The 21,492-nt window shown below is 48.5% G+C and overlaps 1 protein-coding gene across 12 annotated transcripts in view; it reads right to left on the reverse strand.

Moving 5' to 3' along the window:
* Positions 1–21,492, reverse strand: part of LOC140391880 (spermatogenesis-associated protein 13-like) — a 524,178-nt gene that overhangs the window by 12,599 nt on the left and 490,087 nt on the right. For all 12 annotated transcript variants that reach the window (XM_072476884.1, XM_072476878.1, XM_072476877.1 and 9 more), the window contains 3 exons: positions 18,154–18,333; positions 10,670–10,902; positions 9,044–9,173 (listed from right to left, as the gene is read on the reverse strand). In XM_072476884.1, the coding sequence (XP_072332985.1) occupies positions 9,044–9,173; positions 10,670–10,902; positions 18,154–18,333 (543 nt within the window). The remainder of the gene's footprint in view (positions 1–9,043; positions 9,174–10,669; positions 10,903–18,153; positions 18,334–21,492) is intronic.

The following is a 21,492-nucleotide window of genomic DNA, read 5'->3' on the forward strand; positions in this document are numbered from 1 at the left end:
TTCAGGGGAGAGTGGGGACAGAGTTCAGAGGAGAGCGGGGCCAGAGTTCAGGGGAGAGCGGGGTGAGAGTTCAGAGGAGAGCGGGTCGAGAGTTCAGAGGAGAGCGGGGACAGAGTTCAGAGGAGAGCGGGGACAGAGTTCAGAGGAGAGCGGGGCCAGAGTTCAGGGGAGAGTGGGGCCAGAGCTCAGTGGAGAGTGGGGCCAGAGTTCAGGGGAGAGCGAGGCCAGAGTTTAGAGGACAGCGGAGACAGAGTTCAGGGGAGAGCGGGGACAGAGTTCAGAGGACAGCGGGGCCAGAGTTCAGGGGAGAGTGGGGCCAGACTTCAGTGGAGAGTGGGGCCAGAGTTCAGGGGAGAGCGGGGCAAGAGTTCAGAGGAGAGTTGGGCCAGAGTTCAGGGGAGAGTGGGGCGAGAGTTCAGTGGAGAGTGGGGTCAGAGTTCAGGGAAGAGCGGGGCCAGAGTTCCGGGGAGAGTTGGGCCAGAGTTCAGGGGAGAGCCAGGCGAGAGTTCAGAGGTGAGTGGGGCCAAAGTTCAGGGGAGAGTGGGGCCTGAGTTCAGGGGAGAGTGGGGCCAGAGTTCAGGGGAAAGTGGGGCGAGAGTTCAGGGAAGAGTGGGGCCAGAGTTCAGGGGAGAGTGGGGCCAGAGTTCAGGGGAGAGTGGGGCCAGAGTTCAGTGGAGAGTGGGGCCAGAGTTCAGGGGAGAATGCGCCAGAGTTCAGGGGAGAGCGGGGCCAGTTTTCAGGGCAGAGTGGGGCAAGAGTTCAGAGGAGGGCTGGGCAAGAACTCAGAGGAGGGCGGGGCAAGAACTCAGAGGAGGGCGGGGCAAGAGTTCAGAGGAGGGCGAGGTATGAGTTGAAAGGAATGCGGACCACGGGTTGAAAGGAGGGTGGGGCACGGGTTGAAAGGAGGGTGGGGCACAGTGTGAAAGGTGGGTGGGGCACAGGATTGAAAGGAGGGTGGGGCACAGGTTGAAAGGAGGGTGGGGCGCAGGATTGAAAGGAGGGTGGGGCACAGGTTGAAAGGAGGGTGGGGCACAGTGTGAAAGGTGGGTGGGGCACAGGATTGAAAGGAGGGTGGGGCACAGGTTGAAAGGAGGGTGGGGCGCAGGTTGAAAAGAGGGTGGGGCACAGGTTGAAAGGAGTGTGGGGCACTGGTTGAAAGGAGGGTGGGGCATAGGTTAAAAGGAGGGCGGGGAATGGGTTGATAGGAGGATGGGGTCCGAGCGCAGAGGAGAGCAGGTTGAGATTTCAGAAGGGAGCGGGTTGAGAGTTCAGAGGAGAGCGGGGACAGAGTTCAGGGGAGAGCTAGGACAGAGTTCAGGGGAGAGCTAGGACAGAGTTCAGGGGAGAGTGAGTGATGCACGATCAATTACTATTAAAACGAGATAGTAACATAACTGAAGGCTTTAATAGACTAGAACTGTTCCCCAGCAGCTTCGGTGCAGAATGATGGCTGCTGGGACGGCACCGGTTCTTATACCCTGCCTGTCAGGGCGGAGCTACATACAAAACAGCCAATGTTTAACCAATGGTCTTCAATCTCTTGGGTACTGCAATACCTGATAATACCACATTCACCCCCTGTTAAAAAAAGAGTCTGGCGGGGGTGGTGGCCAGTGGTTACAATTGCATTTAACATGGTATGATCAGAGGTATCGTGATACCTCCTTACAGGGTTGTAGAGAATATTTACAATCGTGGAAGATATATACATTCAGTGATTATTTACAGTTACAGATCGGTTATACTGAAGCAATCAGTCGGTTGTGTGGCCTGGTCGTCTTCCTGCTTCGTCTGAGCCTCGGTGGTGATTCCGGTGGGGGCCCGGGCGTCTGCGACTCCGGGAGCGTGGCTTCGGCCTCCATGGCAGCTTCGTCACCCCTAGACGGCGCTGGTGGGGCAAAAGGTTGACAAGAGAGGGGGGCGCCTGTTGGGGGCGTCGGTGGTGGGAGGGCCTAGGCAGGAGCGGCGCGAGGACTGACCCTCCTGTGAGGTGCTGTGGAGGGGGTGGGGGTGGTGGTTCGGGTGCGCGAGGGATTCCAGCGGTCGCCAGGTCCCGTAGGGAGACCGTATCTTGCCAGCCGTCAGGGAACGACACGTGGGCGTGCTGGGGGTTAGCGTGCAGCAGGTGGACCCTCTCAACCAATGGGTACGACTTGTGCGCCACACGTGTTTTCGGAGCAGGATGGGTCCGGGTGTTGCTAGCCAAGTCGGGAGCGAGGTCCCAGAAGAGGACTTCCTGGGGAAAACAAGGAGACGTTCGTGAGGTGTCTGGTTGGTAGTTGTACAGAGCGGTGACCGGATGGCGTGGAGGGCCTCCGGGAGGACTTCTTGCCAGCGGGAGACTGGACCGTTCTCGTTCTCTACCTGCCCAATTCCCCGGAGGTTGTAACTGGTCGTCCTGCTTGAGGCGATGCCCCTGTTGAGCAGGAATTGACGCAGTTCGTCACTCATAAAGGAGGACCCCCTATCACTGTGTATGTACGCGGGGAAACCGAACAGTGTAAAGATACCCTGGAGGGCCTTGATGATGGTGGTTGCGGTCATGTCTGGGCAGGGGATGGCGAATGGGAACCGGGAGTGCTCGTCAATCACGTTCAGGAAGTATGTGTTGCGGTCGGTGGAGGGGAGGGGGCCTTTGAAGTCCATGCTGAGGCGTTCAAAGGGACGGGAAGCCTTTATCAGGTGCGCCCTCGCTGGCCGGTAGAAGTGCGGTTTGCACTCCGCGCAGATTTGGCAGTCCCTGGTGGGTGTCCTGACCTCCTCGATGGAGTAGGGCAGGTTGCGGGTCTTAATAAAGTGGAAAAAGTGAGTGACCCCCTGGTGGCAGAGGTCCTCGTGGAGGGCTCGGAGGCGGTCCACTTGTGCGATAGCACATGTGCTGCTGGACAGGGCATCAGGAGGCTCGTTTAGCTTCCCGGGACGATACAAGATTCCGTAGTTGTAGGTGGAGAGTTCTATCCTCCACCGCAAGATCTTGTTGTTTTTTATCTAGCCCCGCTGTGCATTATCGAACATGAACGCCACCGATCGTTAGTCAGTGAGGAGAGTGAATCTCCTGCCGGCCAGGTAATGCCTCCAATGTCGCACAGCTTCTACTATGGCTTGTGCCTCTTTTTCGACCGAGGAATAGCGAATTTCGGAAGCATGGAGGGTACGGGAAACGAAGGCCACGGGACTGCCCGCTTGGTTGAGGGTGGCGGCCAGAGCTACGTCAGACGCGTCGCTCTCGACCTGGAAGGGGAGGGACTCGTCGATGGCGCGCATCGTGGCCTTTGCAATGTCTGCTTTGATGCGGCTGAAGGCCTGGCAGGCCTCCATCGACAAGGGGAAGGTTGTGGACTGGATTAGGGGACGGGCTTTGTCTGCGTAGTTCGGGACCCACTGGGCGTAATAACTGAAAAAGCCGAGGCAGCGCTTCAGGGCCTTGGGGCAGTGGGGGAGGGGGAACTCCATGAGGGAGCGCATGCGTTCAGGGTCGGGGCCTATATCTCCATTTCGCACTACGTAGCCGAGAATGGCTAGACGGTCGGTGCTAAATACGCATTTATCCTTATTATACGTTAAGTTAAGGATTTTAGCGGTCTGGAGAAATTTTCGAAGGTTAGTGTCGTGGTCCTGCTGGTCATGGCCGCAGATGGTGACGTTATCAAGATATGGAAACGTTGCACGCAAGCCGTACCGGTCAACCATTCGGTCCATCTCGCGTTGGAAGGCCGAGACCCCGTTAGTGACACCAAAGGGAACCCTTAAAAAATTATAGAGCCGCCCATCAGCTTCGAAGGCAGTGTATTTGCGGTCACTAGTACGGAGGGATAGTTGATGGTAGGCAGACTTGAGATCCACCGTGGAGAAGACCTTGTATTGCACGATCCTGTTTACCAGGTCGGATATGCGGGGGGAGAGGGTACGCGTCCAGTTGCGTAAACCTGTTGATGGTCTGACTGTAGTCAATGACCATCCTATGTTTCTCCCCGGTCTTTACCACCACTACTTGAGCTCTCCAGGGACTGTTACTAGCTTCAATGACCCCTTCCCTCAGTAGCCTTTGGACCTCTAATGAAGGTCCGGTCCTGGGCACTGTACCGTCTGCTCCTGGTGGCGAAGAGTTTGCAATCCGGGGTGAAGTTCGCAAACAGGGAAGGCGGGTCGACCTTAAGGGTCGCAAGGCTGCAGACAGTAAGGGGGGTATCGGGCCGCCGAATTTGAAGGTCAGGCTTTGCAAGTTACATTGGAAATCCAACCCCAGGAGTGTAGCCGCGCAGAGATGCGGCAGGACATAAAAAGGCGGAAATTGTTGAATTTCTTGCCTTGGACCGTGAGGTTTGCAAGGCGGAACCTCTTTATCTCCACTGAGTGTGAACCGGAGACCAGGGAGATTCTTTGGTTTACAGGGTGGGTAACAAGTGAACAGCGCCTTACCGTGTCGGGGTGTATAAAGCTCTCCGTGCTCCCAGAGTCGATCAGGCAGGACGTCTCGTGGCCGTTGATGAAGACCGTCGTCATTGCTGTTGAGAGTGTCCGAGGTCGATTTTGGTCCAGCATAACCGAGGCCAGATGAAGTAGTTGCGGGTTTTGATCGGGCAGCATGTAGTCGGCCGTGCTGGGGTCCTGGGGCCCCATCCAAGATGGTGTCTCCAATGGGTCGCACATGGTGGTCGGGGATGGACAAAATGGCGGCGCCCATTCGTCCAGCGTAGTGTCCGAGGAACAAGATGGCCGCATCTGTGGGCCGCACCTGGCCCTAGGATAAGGGGTGAATGCTGGCCACCTGGGGCCCGAAGAAGATTGCTGCGGCTGTCCGGAGTCGCCGCTGGAGACCGCGGCCACCGCTCGTGCCTGGCAGACCCCCACAAAATGGCCCTTCTTGCCGCACCCTTTGCAGGTGGAGGTGCGGGCCGGGCAGCGCTGGCGGGGGTGATTCGCCTGCCCGTAGAAGAAACAGCGGGGCCCGACGGAGTAGCAGGCCGTTTTACAGCGTAGACCTGCGCGGACACGGGTTAAGTCTGCGGGGCTGCCGCTGCAGGATGCCACGCTGCCCAGGGGGCCGCCGTGTGGTCGGGCACATATGATTGCGCGTTTCTGGAGGCAACGTCCATGGACCCTGCCAGGGCCCGTGCCTCTCTCAGTCCCAGGGTGTTTTTTTCTAAGAGCCGCTGGCGGATCTCCGAGGAGCTCATATCTGCTACGAAGGCAACCCGGATTAGGAGTTCCGTGTGCTCGCTCCCCGAAACTTGCGGGCAGCCACAGTTTCTGCCCAGCACCAGTAGCGCGCGGTAGAACACCTCCACCGATTCCCCGGGGCTTTGCTGTCTTGTTGCAAGCAGGTGACGTGCGTAGACCTGATTTACAGGGTGGCTATAATGTCCTTTTAACAGTTCGATCGCTGCATCGAAGTCCTCCACCTCCCCGATGAGGGTGTAGATCCCAGGGCTTACCCTTGAGTGCAGGAGATGCAGTTTCTGCTCCCCCGAGGGTGTGCCTCCGGCCGCCTCGAGGTAGCCTTTGAAGCACGCCAGCCAGTGCTTGAAAATCGCCGCCGAGTTCTCCGCGTGGGGGCTGAGTTGCAGACACTCCGGCTTGATTCGGAGATCCATCCTTTCAGCTTAAGTAGTAGTCTATTAAATTGATGCACGATCAATTACTATTAAAACGAGGTAGTAACATAACTGAAGGCTTTAATAGACTAGAACTGTTCCCCAGCAGCTTCGGTACAGAATGAGGGCTGCTGGGATGGCACCGGTTCTTATACCCCGCCTGTCAGGGCGGAGCCACATACAAAACAGCCAATGGTAAACTCCTAGGTTTAACCAATGGTCTTCAACCTCTCGAGTACTGCAATACCTGATAATACCACAGTGAGGCGAGAGTTCAGAGGACAGCGGGGCCAGAGTTCAGGAGAGAGTGGGGCCAGAGTTCAAGGGAGAGTGGGGCCAGAGTTCAGAGGAGGACGGGGATAGAGTTCAGGGGAGAGTGGGGACAGAGTTCAGGGGAGGGCGGGGTCAGAGATCAGAGGAGAGCGGAGCCAGAGTTCAGGGGAGAGTGGGGCGAGAGTTAAGTGGAGAGTGGGGCCAAAGTTCAGGGGAGAGTGGGGCCAGAGTTCAGGGGAGAGTGGGGCGAGAGTTAAGTGGAGAGTGGGGCCAAAGTTCAGGGGAGAGTGGGGCGAGCATTCAGAGATTGGAGCCAGAGTTCAGGGGAGAACGGGGTCAGAGTTCAGGGGAGAGCCAGGCGAGAGTTCAGGGAAGAGCGGGGCGAGAGTTCAGAGGAGAGCGGGGCGAGAGTTCAGAGGAGAGCGGGGTCAGAGTTCAGAGGAGAGTGGGGCCAGAGTTCAGGGGAGAGTAGGGCGAGAGTTTAGAGAACGGGGCCAGAGTCAAAGGAGAATGGGGTCAGAGTTCAGGGGAGAGCGGGGCCAGAGTCAGAGGAGAATGGGGCCAGAGTTCAGGGGAGAGCGGTGTCAGAGTTCAGAGGAGAATGGGGCCAGAGTTCAGGGGAGAGTGTTGCCAGAGTTCAGGGGAGAGCGGGGCCAGAGTTCAGAGAGCAGGGCCTGGTTTCACACAAACTGTAGCTTCAGAGTCACATTCAGAAAAAAAAATCAAGGTGTGACATCAAAGGAATGTCCTAAGTTGAATGGCTGGTGTGTATTGCTGATTAGGGACTGAGTTCATACAACAAGCAGACTAAAAACATAAAGATATGAAGTATTAATAATAAATAACAAGTGACTAGCTGACAAGTCCTGTCTTTTATGTTTAAAGGTTTATTACTGCTAGAAATGTGTGCTACTGGAAAAGTATACTAAGTATTAGTAGAACTTATCTGTATTAGTAGCATTTATTAACAGCTATAAAGTTTATTAGTATTGGTACAGTTCATTAAGTTAACAAACAAATAGAAAATGCCAGGTTCGACCAACATGCTGTGTGATGTGAAACTCCAGACAGCTTCCTGTGTCCTGGGTAACCATTTGTGCAGAAAGTTTTGTCAGATGCAGCAACTTGGGTTTCAGAACATGAGCAGCAGCTGGTGTCACTGCGTCACCTCCATGAGGTTGCGAGCTTTGTGGATAGCGGGCTTATAGATGTGGCCACTCCACAGCTTTAGAATATGCTGGGACAGGGGGTGTGGATGATCTCCAGTCAGTCACAAAAGAATAGTCAGGAAGTACAAGTGTCTCCTAAACGTTTATCCCTTTCTCAAATCTGTATTCACTGAATACTGATGAGAGTCATGGTTCATCTGGAAACCTGACCTTTTTACCCTTTTTCCAGCGCCATGGGTCTTTACCTTTCTCGGAAAAAAATCATGAAATCTGCTTGTGTAGAGTTCTTCTTGCAGATGCCGAAGCGAGGCAGAGCCAAAAACTCTAGTCTTTTTCGCTACTTTTAAGTTTCTGATTTCTCTCATACGGCTTTCCCTTTCTTTTCTCTGGAACCACCTTCCTCCTTGCAGAAGAGGATACTACCTCAGCTCAGCTTGGCAGGGAGTCTATCTCAAACCTATTTGGCCACATATCGTCTGATCCCTCCCCACTAGTCGGGGTGAGGGTGAAATGGGAGAGTGAACAGGCCATATAATCCACAGAATCATAGAATCCCTACAGTGCAGAAGGAGGCCATTCAGCCCATCAAGTAACCACCGACCCTCTGAAAGAGCACTCCACCCAAGCCCACTTCCCCACCCTATCCCAATAACCCCTTAACCTAATCTAACCTACACATCCCTGGTCACTAAGGAGCAATTTAGAATGGACAATCCATCAAACTTGCATATCTTTGGACTGTCGGAGGAAACTGGAGCACTCGGAGGAAACCCACGCAGACACAGCGAGAATGTGCAAACTCCACACAGTCACTCCAGGTCGGAATTGAACTCGGGTCCCTGGCGCTGTGAGGCAGCAGTGCTTAACCATTGTGCCACATAGAGCAGAGCAGAGGGACTTAGGTGTATACATACGCAAGTCAACGAAAGTGGCAGGACAGGTCAATAAAGCATACTGTATCATAAGCTTTATTAAGAGGGGCACAAAGTCAAAGAACAAGGAGGTAATGCTGATCTGTGCAAGATATTATTTGGCCTCGATTGGAGTATTGCGTCCCAGTACTGGCCACTGCACATCAGAAAGAATATGGAAGCATTGGAAAAAGTGCAGAAAAGATTCAGGAGGATGAAGTTCCTCATCCTTGGAACCAGCTATGAAAATAGATTGAAAAAGTTGTTATTCTAGATCATGGAAAATTTAGGTCTGAGTAGATGGGGCAAAAGTGCTCCAACTTGTGTAACGACCAAGAACAAGAGAGCACAGATTTATAATAATTGCAAAAGAAGCAAAAATGATATGGGAGCAAACCTTTCCCACACAGCAAGTGGTTAAGGTCTGGAATAAACTGCCTGAGAAAGTGGTGGAGACAGGTTCAATCAAAGTATTCAAAAGAGAATTAGGTTGTTATCTGAAAAGGAAGAATGTGCAAGATTATGGGAAAAGGCGGTGCAGGCACAAGCAGGCTGAATGTCCTCCTTCTGTGCTGTAACAGTTCTGTGATTTGTAGAATTTTAGTTAATACCGTAACTGCCATTCCCTTCCTGGTCACGAAGAGTTAATCTAAGGATTTCAATATTAATTTGTGATCTTGATTTTTTTTTAAATCTACGTTAAGCCAGGGTGTCTAACTATCATAGTATCGTAAAATACTGCAATGGCTTGTGATTAGAGTTTCCTTGCTTGATGTAAAAGCTCTGTATGAGGGCTACTGTATTTTCGGTTTGACACTAGAACCATCAGAGGGTTTACTCCAGTACTGGCACTTTAACATTCCTGGGTGCAGAAATAGAGACAAGTTGGGTGAAGCAATACATACTATGCAAGGGTTGAGAGATATTTTTCCCATCACTTTTTCTGGGGTAATGCACGTCTATTAGGATTTGATGTAATTAACAGCACATCTCAGCAATTAGATGTTGAGCTTGCTTGCCCAAATCTAATATAAATATCAGAAGGATTTATATAAACTGAAGCAATCTAATTACAGAACAGAAATGTAAAATGTACCTCCCAGTTCACAATGGACACTTGCCACTGTGCGATCTTGTTTATACTTTCTAATCGTCTTTTGCGTTCATTGATCAGACGTGCTACATTCTTCATGGCTTCGTATGCAGCACTGATGTTTTTGTAATCACTGTGAAATTGCAACAGTTTGATTAATCTTTGTCACTATTCAACAACTGCCATAATATAAGTTTCCAGATTTCAATCAAATACAATTTACAAGAGGAGCAACAATATATCAATCTAGCTGGATATAAAGTGACTATGCTGTAACAAAATTGGTTTTCCACATTTTGAAACATGGATTTCTAAAGTCTGACGTCAGATGTAATGTACATAACAGCAAACAAAATGCATCCAATTACATCTCACTTTGAAATTTCCAACCACAATCAGTTGGCTATACACCATCTCTGCTATGTTTGTTTAAATAGAAGCTTCTGTTCCATACTATGTGCAAAATATTTTTCATGCTCAAAATTGTCAAAAAGGTAATTTAAACTCCCGACTGTTGGTTAAAGCCGTGACCAGCTGAGCCAAACAGGTCTGAAAGATTCCAGGTTCAACTCCCTTTCTCAGCTGAATTTAACTGATCTTGGTGTCAGCAAGGACATTATAATTGGTCCTTCTCCCCTGGACCAGGGTAATGGACAACTAGCCAAGGTTATCTTTCATGAGCACTAACCTGTGACTACCTCAAGAAGAGTGCATTAGTAGTGGGTGTTAGGGAAACGTGGGAATTGGCACAGGTGTGATGCCGCCATGATAAAGAGAGGCCATCAGCATTAATCATTCAAACTCACACCCACCCTTAGGTTTGCACTCAAAAAGTGGCAAAAACCTCTGGAGCTGTATCCTCTGGTCAATGAATTCAGGAGGGGAGGAAAGAAAATTATCAAAAGATCTTTTAAATTGAATTCTTAATTTTTGGGTGGGTTTTGTATTTGATTTTGAGGAATGAAACATTTTCCTTGTTTAATGGTCTTTGTTAACTCGGTCAAACATAGACATTTTCAGATGCAGGGTAATCTTGAAATAAATTGTGGTTCCAAATTTTGTTTATAGCTATACAAGTTAATCTGTGTCATGTGTTGTACCAATAATATTTTCTATCTGTAAAGGTTTCATACAGAAATCAGTAAAATAACAATCCAGCTAAGTCCAGAATTCAACACAATGGGTATTGTTAGTGTACTCTATTTTCATTTGCAACAAGACTCAACTACTGGAGATCTCGGAGTAGTTGTGGTCCAGAAATAACCACCTGCAGCACAATGCTTACCTATTGGAAGAATCTGGAGTTCAAAGGAAATACAACCTCCCACTATCAACGTGCAGTCAAACTTAACAAAAATTACCATTATTCAAAAGACTCTTAACCCCTAACCCAGCTGCAGGTAGGTACCCAATAGAGAGCAATGGATTATTCAGGCAGGTTTTTCAAACGTTTTTGTAAATTTTGGTGCTGGACGTTGCTCTTAAATTTTGATACAGGGTAATGTTAATTTCAGTCAAGGATGATGGATTGTCACAAGAAACACTTAAGCAATGGGAGAAGAAGAATATACTTTCTATTTATATTTTTTGCAGCCAGTTGGTCAATACATTTAGACTTCATTCTCATACCTGTGATCTGGGGTTGTGTATTTGAGCAACTCAGCAAGCTGTAGTGGGTATTTGCAGATCTTCTGGACTGGAGTAAGGAGAAAGCCATCAATGGCGATGTCAATCATCTGTTGAAGCAGTCGACAGGCCTCAAAGAAGTGTCGATATTTGCTCTGTTTCATTAATTTGGCAAGTTCAACACATGCACTTGGGTGATTGTTGCAATATTCAGAGTATATTCCAAACCCTTCTTGCTGTAAAGAAACAATGGTTAATAAAACAAAATTGATCATTACACTTCCAACTGCTTCTCAGACTCACTGAAAATCTAAAAGAAAATCACCAGCAATTAATGTTTCTTAATATCATATTCACAAATGTCCTCTTCTGCACCAATATCAAAAATTAATCCCAATATGATATGAACTGGATATTGTATGCCATAGATGGCAGTGCAAAAGTCCTCCCAGCATGTTAGATCACCCCATTTTTTCATGTTTAGGCCTACACTCAGAATGCAAGTCAACTCCCCTTTTCTGCTAAGAAATGTTACACTGAAATGAGACTGAAAGTTGATAAATCACCTGGACCTGATGATCTACATCCCAGAGTGCAGAAAGAGGCGGTGTAGGGATAAAGATTCTATGGTGGCAATTTTCCAAAATTTTATAGATTCTGGTATGGTTCTTGCATACTGACAGGTACCAATTGTAACCCTATTATTTAAAGAAGTAGAGGAGAAGGATAACTAGGAATTATAAACCGGTTAGCCTGACATCAGTAATAGTTTGTGATAACTGTACACTAAGAAAATATTGGTGCCTTAGGTGTAATATACTGGCATGGATTAAGGATTGGTTAACGGGCAGAAACAAAATTAGGAATAAACAGATCTTTCACAGGATGGCTGTCTGGCAGTGTACCGCAAGGACCCAGCTATTGACAATGTATATCAATGATTTGGTTAGGTGGATTGGCCATGATAAATTGCCCTTAGTGTCCAAAAGGGCTAGGTGGTGGGGTTACTGGTTTACGGCGATAGGGTGGCGGCGTGGGCTTCAGTAGGGTGCTCTTTCCAAGGGCCGGTGCAGACTCGATGGGCCGAATTCTATGATTCTATGATTTGGATGTGGGGGCCAAATGTAACATTTCCAAGTTTGCTGATAATAGAAATGGGTGGCACAGTAGTAGTGGTTAGCACTGCTGCCTCACAGCGCCAGGGTCCCAGGTTCAATTCCAACCTTGAGTGAACTGTCTGTGTGGAGTTTGCACATTCTTCCCGTCTCATTGTGGGTTTCCTCCGGGTGCTCCTGTTTCCTCCCACAGTCTAAAGATGTGCAGGTTGGGTGGACTGGCCATGCTAAATTGCCCCTTAGTGTCCAACGGTTAGGTTGGTTACAATGAAACGGCCTAGGTCGGGTGCTCTTTTGGAGGGTCAGTGCAGACTCGGTGAGCCAAATGGCCTCCTTCTACACTGTAGGGATTCTATGTTACTGTGGTGGGAATGCGAGTTGTGAGGAGGAGAATTTAGACAGGCTAAGGTGAATGCGCAGGAAAATAGCAAATTGAATATAATGTGGAAAAATATGAAGTTATCCACTTGGGTAGGAAAAACAATACAGATATTTTGCTCAATAGTGCAGAATATCCAATATAATGGATGGAGAGAAGTAATTCATTAGGGAGGGGTTAATCTGAAATTGAAAATACCAAATCTGATCAAGAGTGGGATCCCTACAATAATGCCATAATTAAGTGACTCAGAATAAATGTGATGAAAATCGGATACCAAAAATAATGGCATTCAAGGTTTTTTATAACATTTTGATTGTGGGCAAAGGTATTCTTGTAGAAAATTAATTTTGTCACATTGATTTAATTATAATTCCCTATGTTTTTTTCATATTTCAAAATTTCATATTCGACATACAAACCGACTTGGGTTTTTAGGGGTATTTTGTGAGGCTTCAGTGGTCAACTTATACATTTCCATCTACAGCATTTTGCGAGCAAGTAAATCCATTCAAATCATTAAATCTTGCCTCTCCTTGAAAAATGGCAAAACAGTAAATTGCTTGCTTTTCATAGGCAAGATGTGGAGATGCCGGCGTTGGACTGGGGTGGGCACCACATAAGCAACACAACAGAAATTTGCATTAAAATAGGACCATTACTATAGTAAAACATAGGAAGGCACATCACAGAATTGTTGTCAAACAGAATTTGTCTCCAAGCCACAGAGGAAATATTAGGATAGAAAACAAAAAACTTAGTCAAAGAGGGAGATTTTAACAAATACCTTAAAGGAAGGTGAAGAGGTAGTGAGGTTTAGGGAGGGAATTCCAGGGCTCAAGCAACTAAAGGCACAGCCATCAAAAGTAAAACATTTAAAATTGGGCGTGCTCAAGAGGCCAGAATTGAAGGCGTGCAGATATCACGGAGGGCTGTAGATTTGGGGCAGTGTGCGGTGATGGACCACTCACTGGGTAAGCCCTACCACATGGCACCCCCACATATCTGGTCCCGTCTCCTGCCACCTCCAAGGCGGCCCGGGTGTGGCCTCCGATTGCACCGAGGCGCTGGCCTGTGTCCACCTCCAACAATGCCCTCCCCACCCCCCCAAACCCACCTGGCCCAGCCCAGCCCATTCCTCATACCCTTCAGACCGAAGCAGTTCGGAACATTGGTGAACATGTGTTTATTGTGATATATACAAATATTGCGCCCTAGCCCCTATTGTTAACCCAAATGCTTCACCCATGCCAACTTAACTGGTGTCCTAACGCTTTCCAGTTGGGCCCCCAGACGGAATATTAGAAGTGGAGGTGGCCTGCTGCCTATCTTGCCCTGCAATGTTGGTTCACTTTGGCGGCTGTCCCCTGGAGCGACTGGGCCCAGATGGGCTTGCCAATCTTCCGGGTGTCATGGGTGATGTGGTGCCACCCTGTTCTGCCCACTGCCAATTGCATGCGCCAGGGACAGGTGGGGGGTGGGGGGGGAATTCAGAGGCACAGTGGTGTTCCAACACAAGTCCCATCACCCCCTCCTCCCTCGGGGTGCCCAATACCCCCCGTGGTTTTCCTTGGGAAACAGACGCGACTGCAAAAATCTCTGTGGGCTGCCAGTCCTGGAGGCCCGCTCCCGTCATGACCAGGGTCTCCATGCTCATGTCTATGGAGCACAGGGACTGGTCCACATCCCTCTGGGATTGGCTCAAGTCAACTGGAGGAGGAGGAATCTAATCACCTCCCGGTCCACCGACTAGGCGGCCTTCCCCACCAACCATGCGGTGTTGGCCTGGGTGGCTCGTATGGTTGGCATCGCCATCTGCCTCTGCAGGCGGTTGGACTCCTCCAACTGCACCTGCAGGCACTGGATGTTTGCTGACATACCTTCCTGTTATCCTCAACTCTGCTCCTGCAGAGCTCCATTGATGTGACCACCCTTTCCAGAAGCGCAAGACCTGTCTGGATGGCAGCTATTCCCTGGGGTCAGGCCACCTTTGGGGGCTAGACCTGGCTGGGGGTTTGCGGGGGGGGGGGGGGGGGGGGGGGGGAGAAGAGAGGATCGATACTGGATGAGTTTATTTCGACGGGAAGTGCAGGGGGGATTCTGGGAGGGGGGAGGGGTTCGATGTTAATAATGGATAGGGGCGGGACAGGCTCATGGGGCAGGGCCCGGTGGTACGATCATGGTGGATAAGGAGGGGGGGGGTTGAGAGACCCCCAGTTAGGATAGTCACATGGAACGTGAGGGGGTTGGGAGGTCCAGTTAAGAGGTCAAGGGTGCTTGCACATCTTAAAAGTTTGAAGGCCGACGTAGCAATGCTGCAGGAGACTCACTTGAGGGTGAAGGACCAGGTGAGACATAAAAAGGGCTGGGTTAGTCAGGTGTTTCACTCTGGATTTGACGGAAGGTCCTGAGGGGTAGCGGTAATGGTCAGCAAAAGGATACGGTTCCAGGTGGAGAAGGTGGTTGCAGATCAGTGGGGTAGATGTGTGATTGTGACAGGGGCGCTGGAGGGGAGGCTAGTGGTGCTGGTAAGTGTATATGGTCCCAACTGTGATGATGTGGGATTCGCGAAAAAGGTGTGTGGGGCCATCCCCAACTTGGACTCTCACGAACTGATAATGGGGGGGGGGGGGACTGGAACTTGGTGCAGGAGCCAAGTTGGACAGGTCACGGCCGTGCTCGCTGGTCCCGTCAGAGGGGACAAAGGTGTTGGCTGGGCTAATCGTGGAAATACGAGGGGTGGACCCTTGGAGGTCTCAGCGGTCCATAAGGTATACTCACGAACCGACTTTTCGTGGTGGGGAAGGCGCTGTTGGCGGAATTAAGGGGTTGCAGAACTCGGCAATTGCAATATCAGATCATGCTCCGCATTGGGTGGATATGGAACTGGAGAAGGGGGTAGTACAGAGGCCGAGATGGAAATTAGATGTGGGACTGTTGGGGGACCGAGGGTTCTGTGACAAAATTGAAAAAGTAATCGAGGAATAGGTAGGTTTCAACTGCACAGGTGAGGTGTCGAAGGCGGTTGTCTGAGAGACTCTAAAGGCGGTGGTGAGGGGTGAGGGGATCTCGTTTAAGGCTAGGCTAGACAAAGAGAGTTGGAGCGTCAGAGGGTAGCAGATGAGATGCTGGAAGTATATAGGAGGTATGCAGAAGATGGGGAACCAGCGAAGTTGGAAAAGAGGAATAACAGTGGTGTCCCGCAAGGATCTGTTCTGGGACCTCTGCTCTTTGTGGTTTTTATAAATGACTTGGATGAGGAAGTGGAAGGGTGGGTTAATAAGTTTGACGATGACACGAAGGTTGGGGGAGTTGTAGATAGTGTTGTCAATGACGCAGAGCTGGGCTGAGAAGTGGCAGATGGAGTTCAACCTTGATAAATGTGAAGTGATTCATTTTGGAAGGTCGAAATTGAATGCTGAATACAGGGTTAAAGGCAGTATTCTTGGAAGTGTGGAGGAACAGAGGGACCTTGGGATCCACGTACATAGATCCCTCAAAGTTGCTACCCAGGTTGATAGGGTTGTTAAGAAGGCATATGGTGTGTTGGCTTTCATTAAAAGAGGGATTGAGTTTAAGAGCCACGAGGTTTTCCTCAGCTTTATAAAATCCTAGTTAGACCACACTTGGAATATTGTGTCCAGTTCTGATCGCCTCATTATAGGAAGGATGTGGATGCTTTGGAGAGGGTACAGAGAAGATTTACCAGGATGCCGCCTGGACTGGAGGGCATGTCTTATGAAGACAGGTTGAGGGAGCTAGGGCTTTTCTCACTGGAGTGAAGAAGGCAGGGAGGTGACTTGATAGAGGTGTACAAGGTGATGAGAGGCATGGATAGAGTGGATAGCCAGAGACCTTTCCCCAAGGTGGAAATGGCTGTCATGAGGGGACATAAATTTAAGGTAATTGGAGGAAGGTATAGGGGAGATGCCAGAGGTAGGTTCTTTACCTAGAGAGGGTGGGTGTGTGGAATGCACTGCCAGCAGAGGTGGTGAAGTCAGAGTCATGAGGGACATTTAAGCGACTCTTAGACAGGCACATGGACAGCAGTAAATTGAAGGGGTGTAGGTTAGGTTGATCTTAGATTAGAATAAATGGTTGGCACAACATCATGGGCTGAAGGGCCTGTCCTGTGCTGTACTGATCTATGTTCTATATTCCATGTTTGAACTAGGGGCGAGCTTTGACCGACTCTCTACCAGGAAGGCGGTACGCCAATTGAGTGAAGCAAGGGGTGCGATTTACGAGCATGGAGAGAATGCCGCTCTGACAGCCCCAGGGAAATACTCAGGGAGTCCGGTAGTAATAATTTTGTTGAGAATTTGGAGGCAGTTTCGGCAGCACTTCGGGTTGGGGGCAGGATCAAGGAAAATGCCGATTTGGGGGAACCATAAATTTGAGCCAGGGAAGTGGGATGGAAATTTTCGGAGATGGGAGGAGAAAGGAATTAGGACACAAAAAGATTTGTTTCTTGGGGGTCGGTTTGCAGGACTGAAGGAGCTGTGAGCGAAGTACGGGCTGGAACGGGGGAAATATTTAGATACATGCAGGTTCGAGACTTTTCCAGAAAGGAGATACAGAGCTTCCCAGTGGTGCCAACCTCCACCTTGCTGGAGGAGGTGCTGACGACAGAGGGATTGGAGAAGGGGTTAGTGTCGGCAGTTTACGGGGCTATTTTGGAAGAGGAGAAGGCACCGCTGGATGGGATCAAGGCAAAGTGGGAGGAAGAGTTGGGAGAGGGTATGGAGGAGGGGTGCTGGTGTGTGGTGCTCCGGAGGGTGAATGCCTCCACCTCGTGCGCGAGGTTGGGGCTGATGCAGCTGAAGGTGGTATATAGAGCACACCTCATAAGGGCGAGGATGAGCCGGCTCTTTGAGGGGGTAGAAGATGTGTGTGAAGGTTGTGGGGTGTCCAAACCACGTTCATATGTTTTGGTCCTGTCCAAAGCTGGAGGATTACTGGAAGGATTTGTTTAGGATATTCTCTAACGTGATGCATGTGAAACTGGACCCGGGCCCTCGGGAGGCCATATTCGGGGTGTCGGACCAGCCGAAGTTGGAACCGGGCGGGGAGGCAGGTGTTATAGCCTTCGCCTGGTTGATCGCCCGAAGGCGGATCCTGTTGGGATGGAGATCAACCTCTCCACCCTGTGCCCCGGCGTGGGAACCTGCTGGAAATCTTGACTCTTGAGAAGGTCAAATTTGAACTGAGGGGAAGGATGGAGGGGTTCTACAATTCATGGGTGTTACTTATTATGCACTTTCGCAAATTGGATTACATTGAACATTAGGAAGGGGGGTTGGGGGAGGGGGACTCTATGTGTTAATGATAACTAAGGGTGATTCTTGATTCCTTTTTTGTTATTTGTTTATGTTAACATGCGGGCTGCTGTTTGGGGGTTTGGTGGGAGGATGGGATTGTTGTTATTGATATGGGAATTGATATTGCATTCGTTACTGATTATTGTTTATTGTTGATGGGTGTAAATCTGGGAAAAAGGAGAATAAAAATATTTTTTTTAATAGTCCAAAATTGTGCCTTATTCAGTTCATCTTTTGTAAGGAGAGAAGAATTGATGTGATATGTCACATATTTCAATAGGGGACTTATTTCTGTTATGATTCATGAGTTATGCAACTGCTTTAACTTGATATTAGGCAGAAAAGATGTACGTTGGAGCAGGGGAAATATAAGATCCACTTGTAGGAGTGGCTGGTGATGCTGAAACCTAGAAAATATCTAATGTAAAAATTGTGATGTCCCTCAAAATCAGGTTGGCATATTGGACATAAATCCTCTACTGCCCTCTGCTGATGTGCCCTGGGTGCCTTGAATATGAGGGGATATTGGTGCAAGGTTTACTGCAATCATATTATAGGTTCAAGTGAATTGTGCATCTTATTGCTTTAGTTGAATAGCTGAAGTTTGAGTACTTGATGGAATTGATCAGAAATCATGCACATTAAATCAGTATAATTATGCATTTAACGTACGTGCTGAAGGAAGCAGGATCCAATTTCACTCAGCTGAGGCTCATCTTTGTTGAATAGTTTCTCCAAGTCCTTCAAAAATTTCCTTTGGAATTTGTAAATCTCTTCAATGTTCCCAAATATGATATTTAATTGTACTTCAGAAAACATCCCTGTATGTTTGCGACACTGGCGAATATATCCCTAAAAAGTCCAAAAAAAATAAAAATCTGTGTGCACATAATTTGTTCAAGTAAGGTTGAAACGGTGGTAACAAATGTTTTTGATCTTCCATGCAAGACAGTTTGACTTTAAATAAATGTCAGCCGTAATCAATTATTCAAAAATCACTCTTTGTACCCTTCCTAAATATCCAGCTGTGCAAAGGCACCCTGCAGCATGTTTAAATATTACAGAGGAGATTAATTATTAAACCGGGCTTAATTAAAGGAAATAATTCAGGATCACAGCATGCTGTAATTCATGAGGACCATTTTGAAATTATCAAATGTACAACTTAATAACATTCTTATTGTCCACATACAGTCAGTATAAGTAATGTGACATTCAGTTGACAAGATATATTCAGATAGCGGCGGCACGGTGGCACATTGGTTAGACTGCTGCCTCACAGCTCCAGGGACCCGGGTTCAAATCCAGCCTCAAGTGACTGTCTGTGTGGAATTTGCATTTTCTCCCCGTGCCTGCGTGGGTTTCCTCCGAGTGCTCCGGTTTCCTCCCACAGTCCAAAGATGTACAGGTTAGGTGGATGGGCGATGCTAAATTGGATGAGTGTACAACTGTTAGGTGGGGTTACTGGGTTACGGGGATAAGGTGGTGGTGTGGGCTCAAGTAGGGTGCTCTTTAAAGGGCCGGTGTAGACTCGATGGTCTGAATGGCCTCCTTCTGCACTAGAAAAACATTCTATGATATCCACATACAATTTGACATTTTTTAATTTTGGAAGAAGCTTATTTTCCACCATTAAAAGTTTTCAGATAAAGAGCGGCACAGTGGTGCAGTGGTTAGCACTGCTGCATCACAGCAGTAAGGACCCGGGTTTTATTCTGGCCATGGGTCACTGGCCACGTGGAGTTTGCACATTTTCCTCGTGTTTGCGTGGGTCTCTCACCCCACAATCCAAAGATGTGCAGGGTAGTTGAATTGGCCACACAAAATTGCCCCTTAACTGGGGGAAGAAAATTGGGTATTTTAAATTAAAAAAAAGTTCAGACAAGTATCTATCAGATTCTTCAAGTCCATTTTTTAAAAATGCAACTTACTATTACTCTTGAATGTGATCTGCCCCAGTAATATGGCTTAAATCTAACGGCAGTTATATTTACTTGAAAGGTACACATTCACACTTTATTAGAAACTGCTAGTTTATCAACTACTTACATAATTACTGCAACCACTTTGTAAAGACTTTCCTATTTGGTAACTGCAATATGGGCGGCACAGTAGCACAGTAGCACAATGGTTAGCACTGTTGATTCACAGCTCCTGGGTCCCAGGTTTGATTCCCGGCTTGGGTCACTGTGCAGAGTCTGCATGTTCTCCCGTGTTTGTGTGGGTTTCCTCCGGGTGCTCCGGTTTCCTCCCACAAGACCCGAAAGACAGGCTGTTAGGTGAATTACATTCTGAATTCTCCCTCAGTGTACCGACTATGAGATTTTCACAGAAGCTTCATTGCAGTGTTAATGGAAGCTGACTGGTGACACTAATAAAGATTATTATTACTAATACTGAGCCATTCAGAATAGGCACTTAATTGAACCTAAACTTGACAAGGGGAAATAAAGCCAAGAATTAATTTTTCTATTCAATCCAACGAGAAAAATTTTCAATGTGTGCGTAATAGTCACATGCTCATCTCTGAATCAGAAAGTTGTGGGTTCAAATCCCACTTCAGTGACTTCAGTCCATAAGGCTAGACTACTACTTCAGTGCAGCACTAGAAGAATGCAGCACAGTTATAGGTACTGTCCTTTCGATGAAAACGTTGAACCAAAACATCGTCTACCTCTCAGGTTGGTGTAAAGGTGCCTTGGCAACTTCCGGTGGCGGCCATGGAGTAAACGATTGCACATTCAGCAGCTCTCGCCCTTAAGTGTTTTTTTTAATGGTGTTTAAGCCAATTTTTCAGAAAATTTCTCAACATAAGTTGATCGAAGGGAGAGGAAAAGGAGGTGACCCGCAATTTATGGAACCATGTCCAAATAAGAGTCGACAAGGAAGAAACCAAAAGATGAGTGAAAGCAAGACCCAGAGGTCATCGAGCTCAATGGTAACGAGACAAAGTTCGTCCACACCAGCTCATTGGTCGATGGAGCAATGGGTCGTGTACCTGGATGAGAAGTTCGCCCGGCATCGCAAGGAGTGTACAGAAGACGTAACCCAGGCGATAGCCTCGATTAAGGAGGTGGTTGACCGGGTGGGGGAGAAAATGAAGACCCAGGGACAGGAGATTCAAAAGTTGCAGGAGCTGGCGACTGAACAAGAAGAGGAGTCCGCAGCAATTGCTTTGGAAATTAGCATACTACAAGACAGCCAGAAACAACTGCTAGATAAAGTAGAAGGACTTGGAGAACCAGTCTTGCAGGCAAAATATCCGAGTCGTCAGGCTGCCAGAGGGAAAGGAGGGATCAGATGCGGGAGCGTATGTGGGGAAGATGTTGCAGGAGATGTTCGGGGCCGATGTGTTTGACTAGATGCTGGAGGTGGACCGGGCACATAGGGTGCTCGTACGCAAGCCCCAGGGTCGTGAGCCCCCAAGGGCCATGATGTGAGGCTACATCGATTCCTCGACAAGGAGCGTATCATGAAGTGGGCCAGGCAGACGAAACGGTACAAGTGGGAAGACTCAGAGATCCGGATGTACCAAGGCTGGGGACCAGAACTCGCAAAGAAGAGAGCAAGTTTCAACAAAGTTAAGGCGGCCCTGTTTGCGAAAGACATTAAATTTGGACTGTTATACCCGGCACTTCTTTGGGTGACCTACGAGAACCGGGAGCTGTACTTTACTTCTCTGGAAGAGGTGGCTACTTTTATGAAAGACAATAATCTGGCTTAAGGACTTTTAAATTCTAACTGTGGTGGACTGAGTTTGGGGGAAGGGATGGAGTGGTGGGGAGGAGAGAAAAATGGTTCTATAGTTTGCTTTGTCTTGGTTAAAATTTCAGTCTTTTAATTCTGTGAGTTAAGTTGCGATGTTCGGGAAGGAAAGGGTTTTGGTGTTTTCTTTTTTTTTCTTTTCTTTTCTCTCATCTTGTGTAATTTGATTTTGAGTTATTGCTTTATGTACTGGATTACAGAGGAAAGAACTTTAAAGTTGCGACGGAGTGTGTTATTTTCTGTTCG

The sequence above is a fragment of the Scyliorhinus torazame genome, chromosome 15 (genome assembly GCF_047496885.1).
Source record: "Scyliorhinus torazame isolate Kashiwa2021f chromosome 15, sScyTor2.1, whole genome shotgun sequence".
NCBI lineage: Eukaryota > Metazoa > Chordata > Chondrichthyes > Carcharhiniformes > Scyliorhinidae > Scyliorhinus > Scyliorhinus torazame.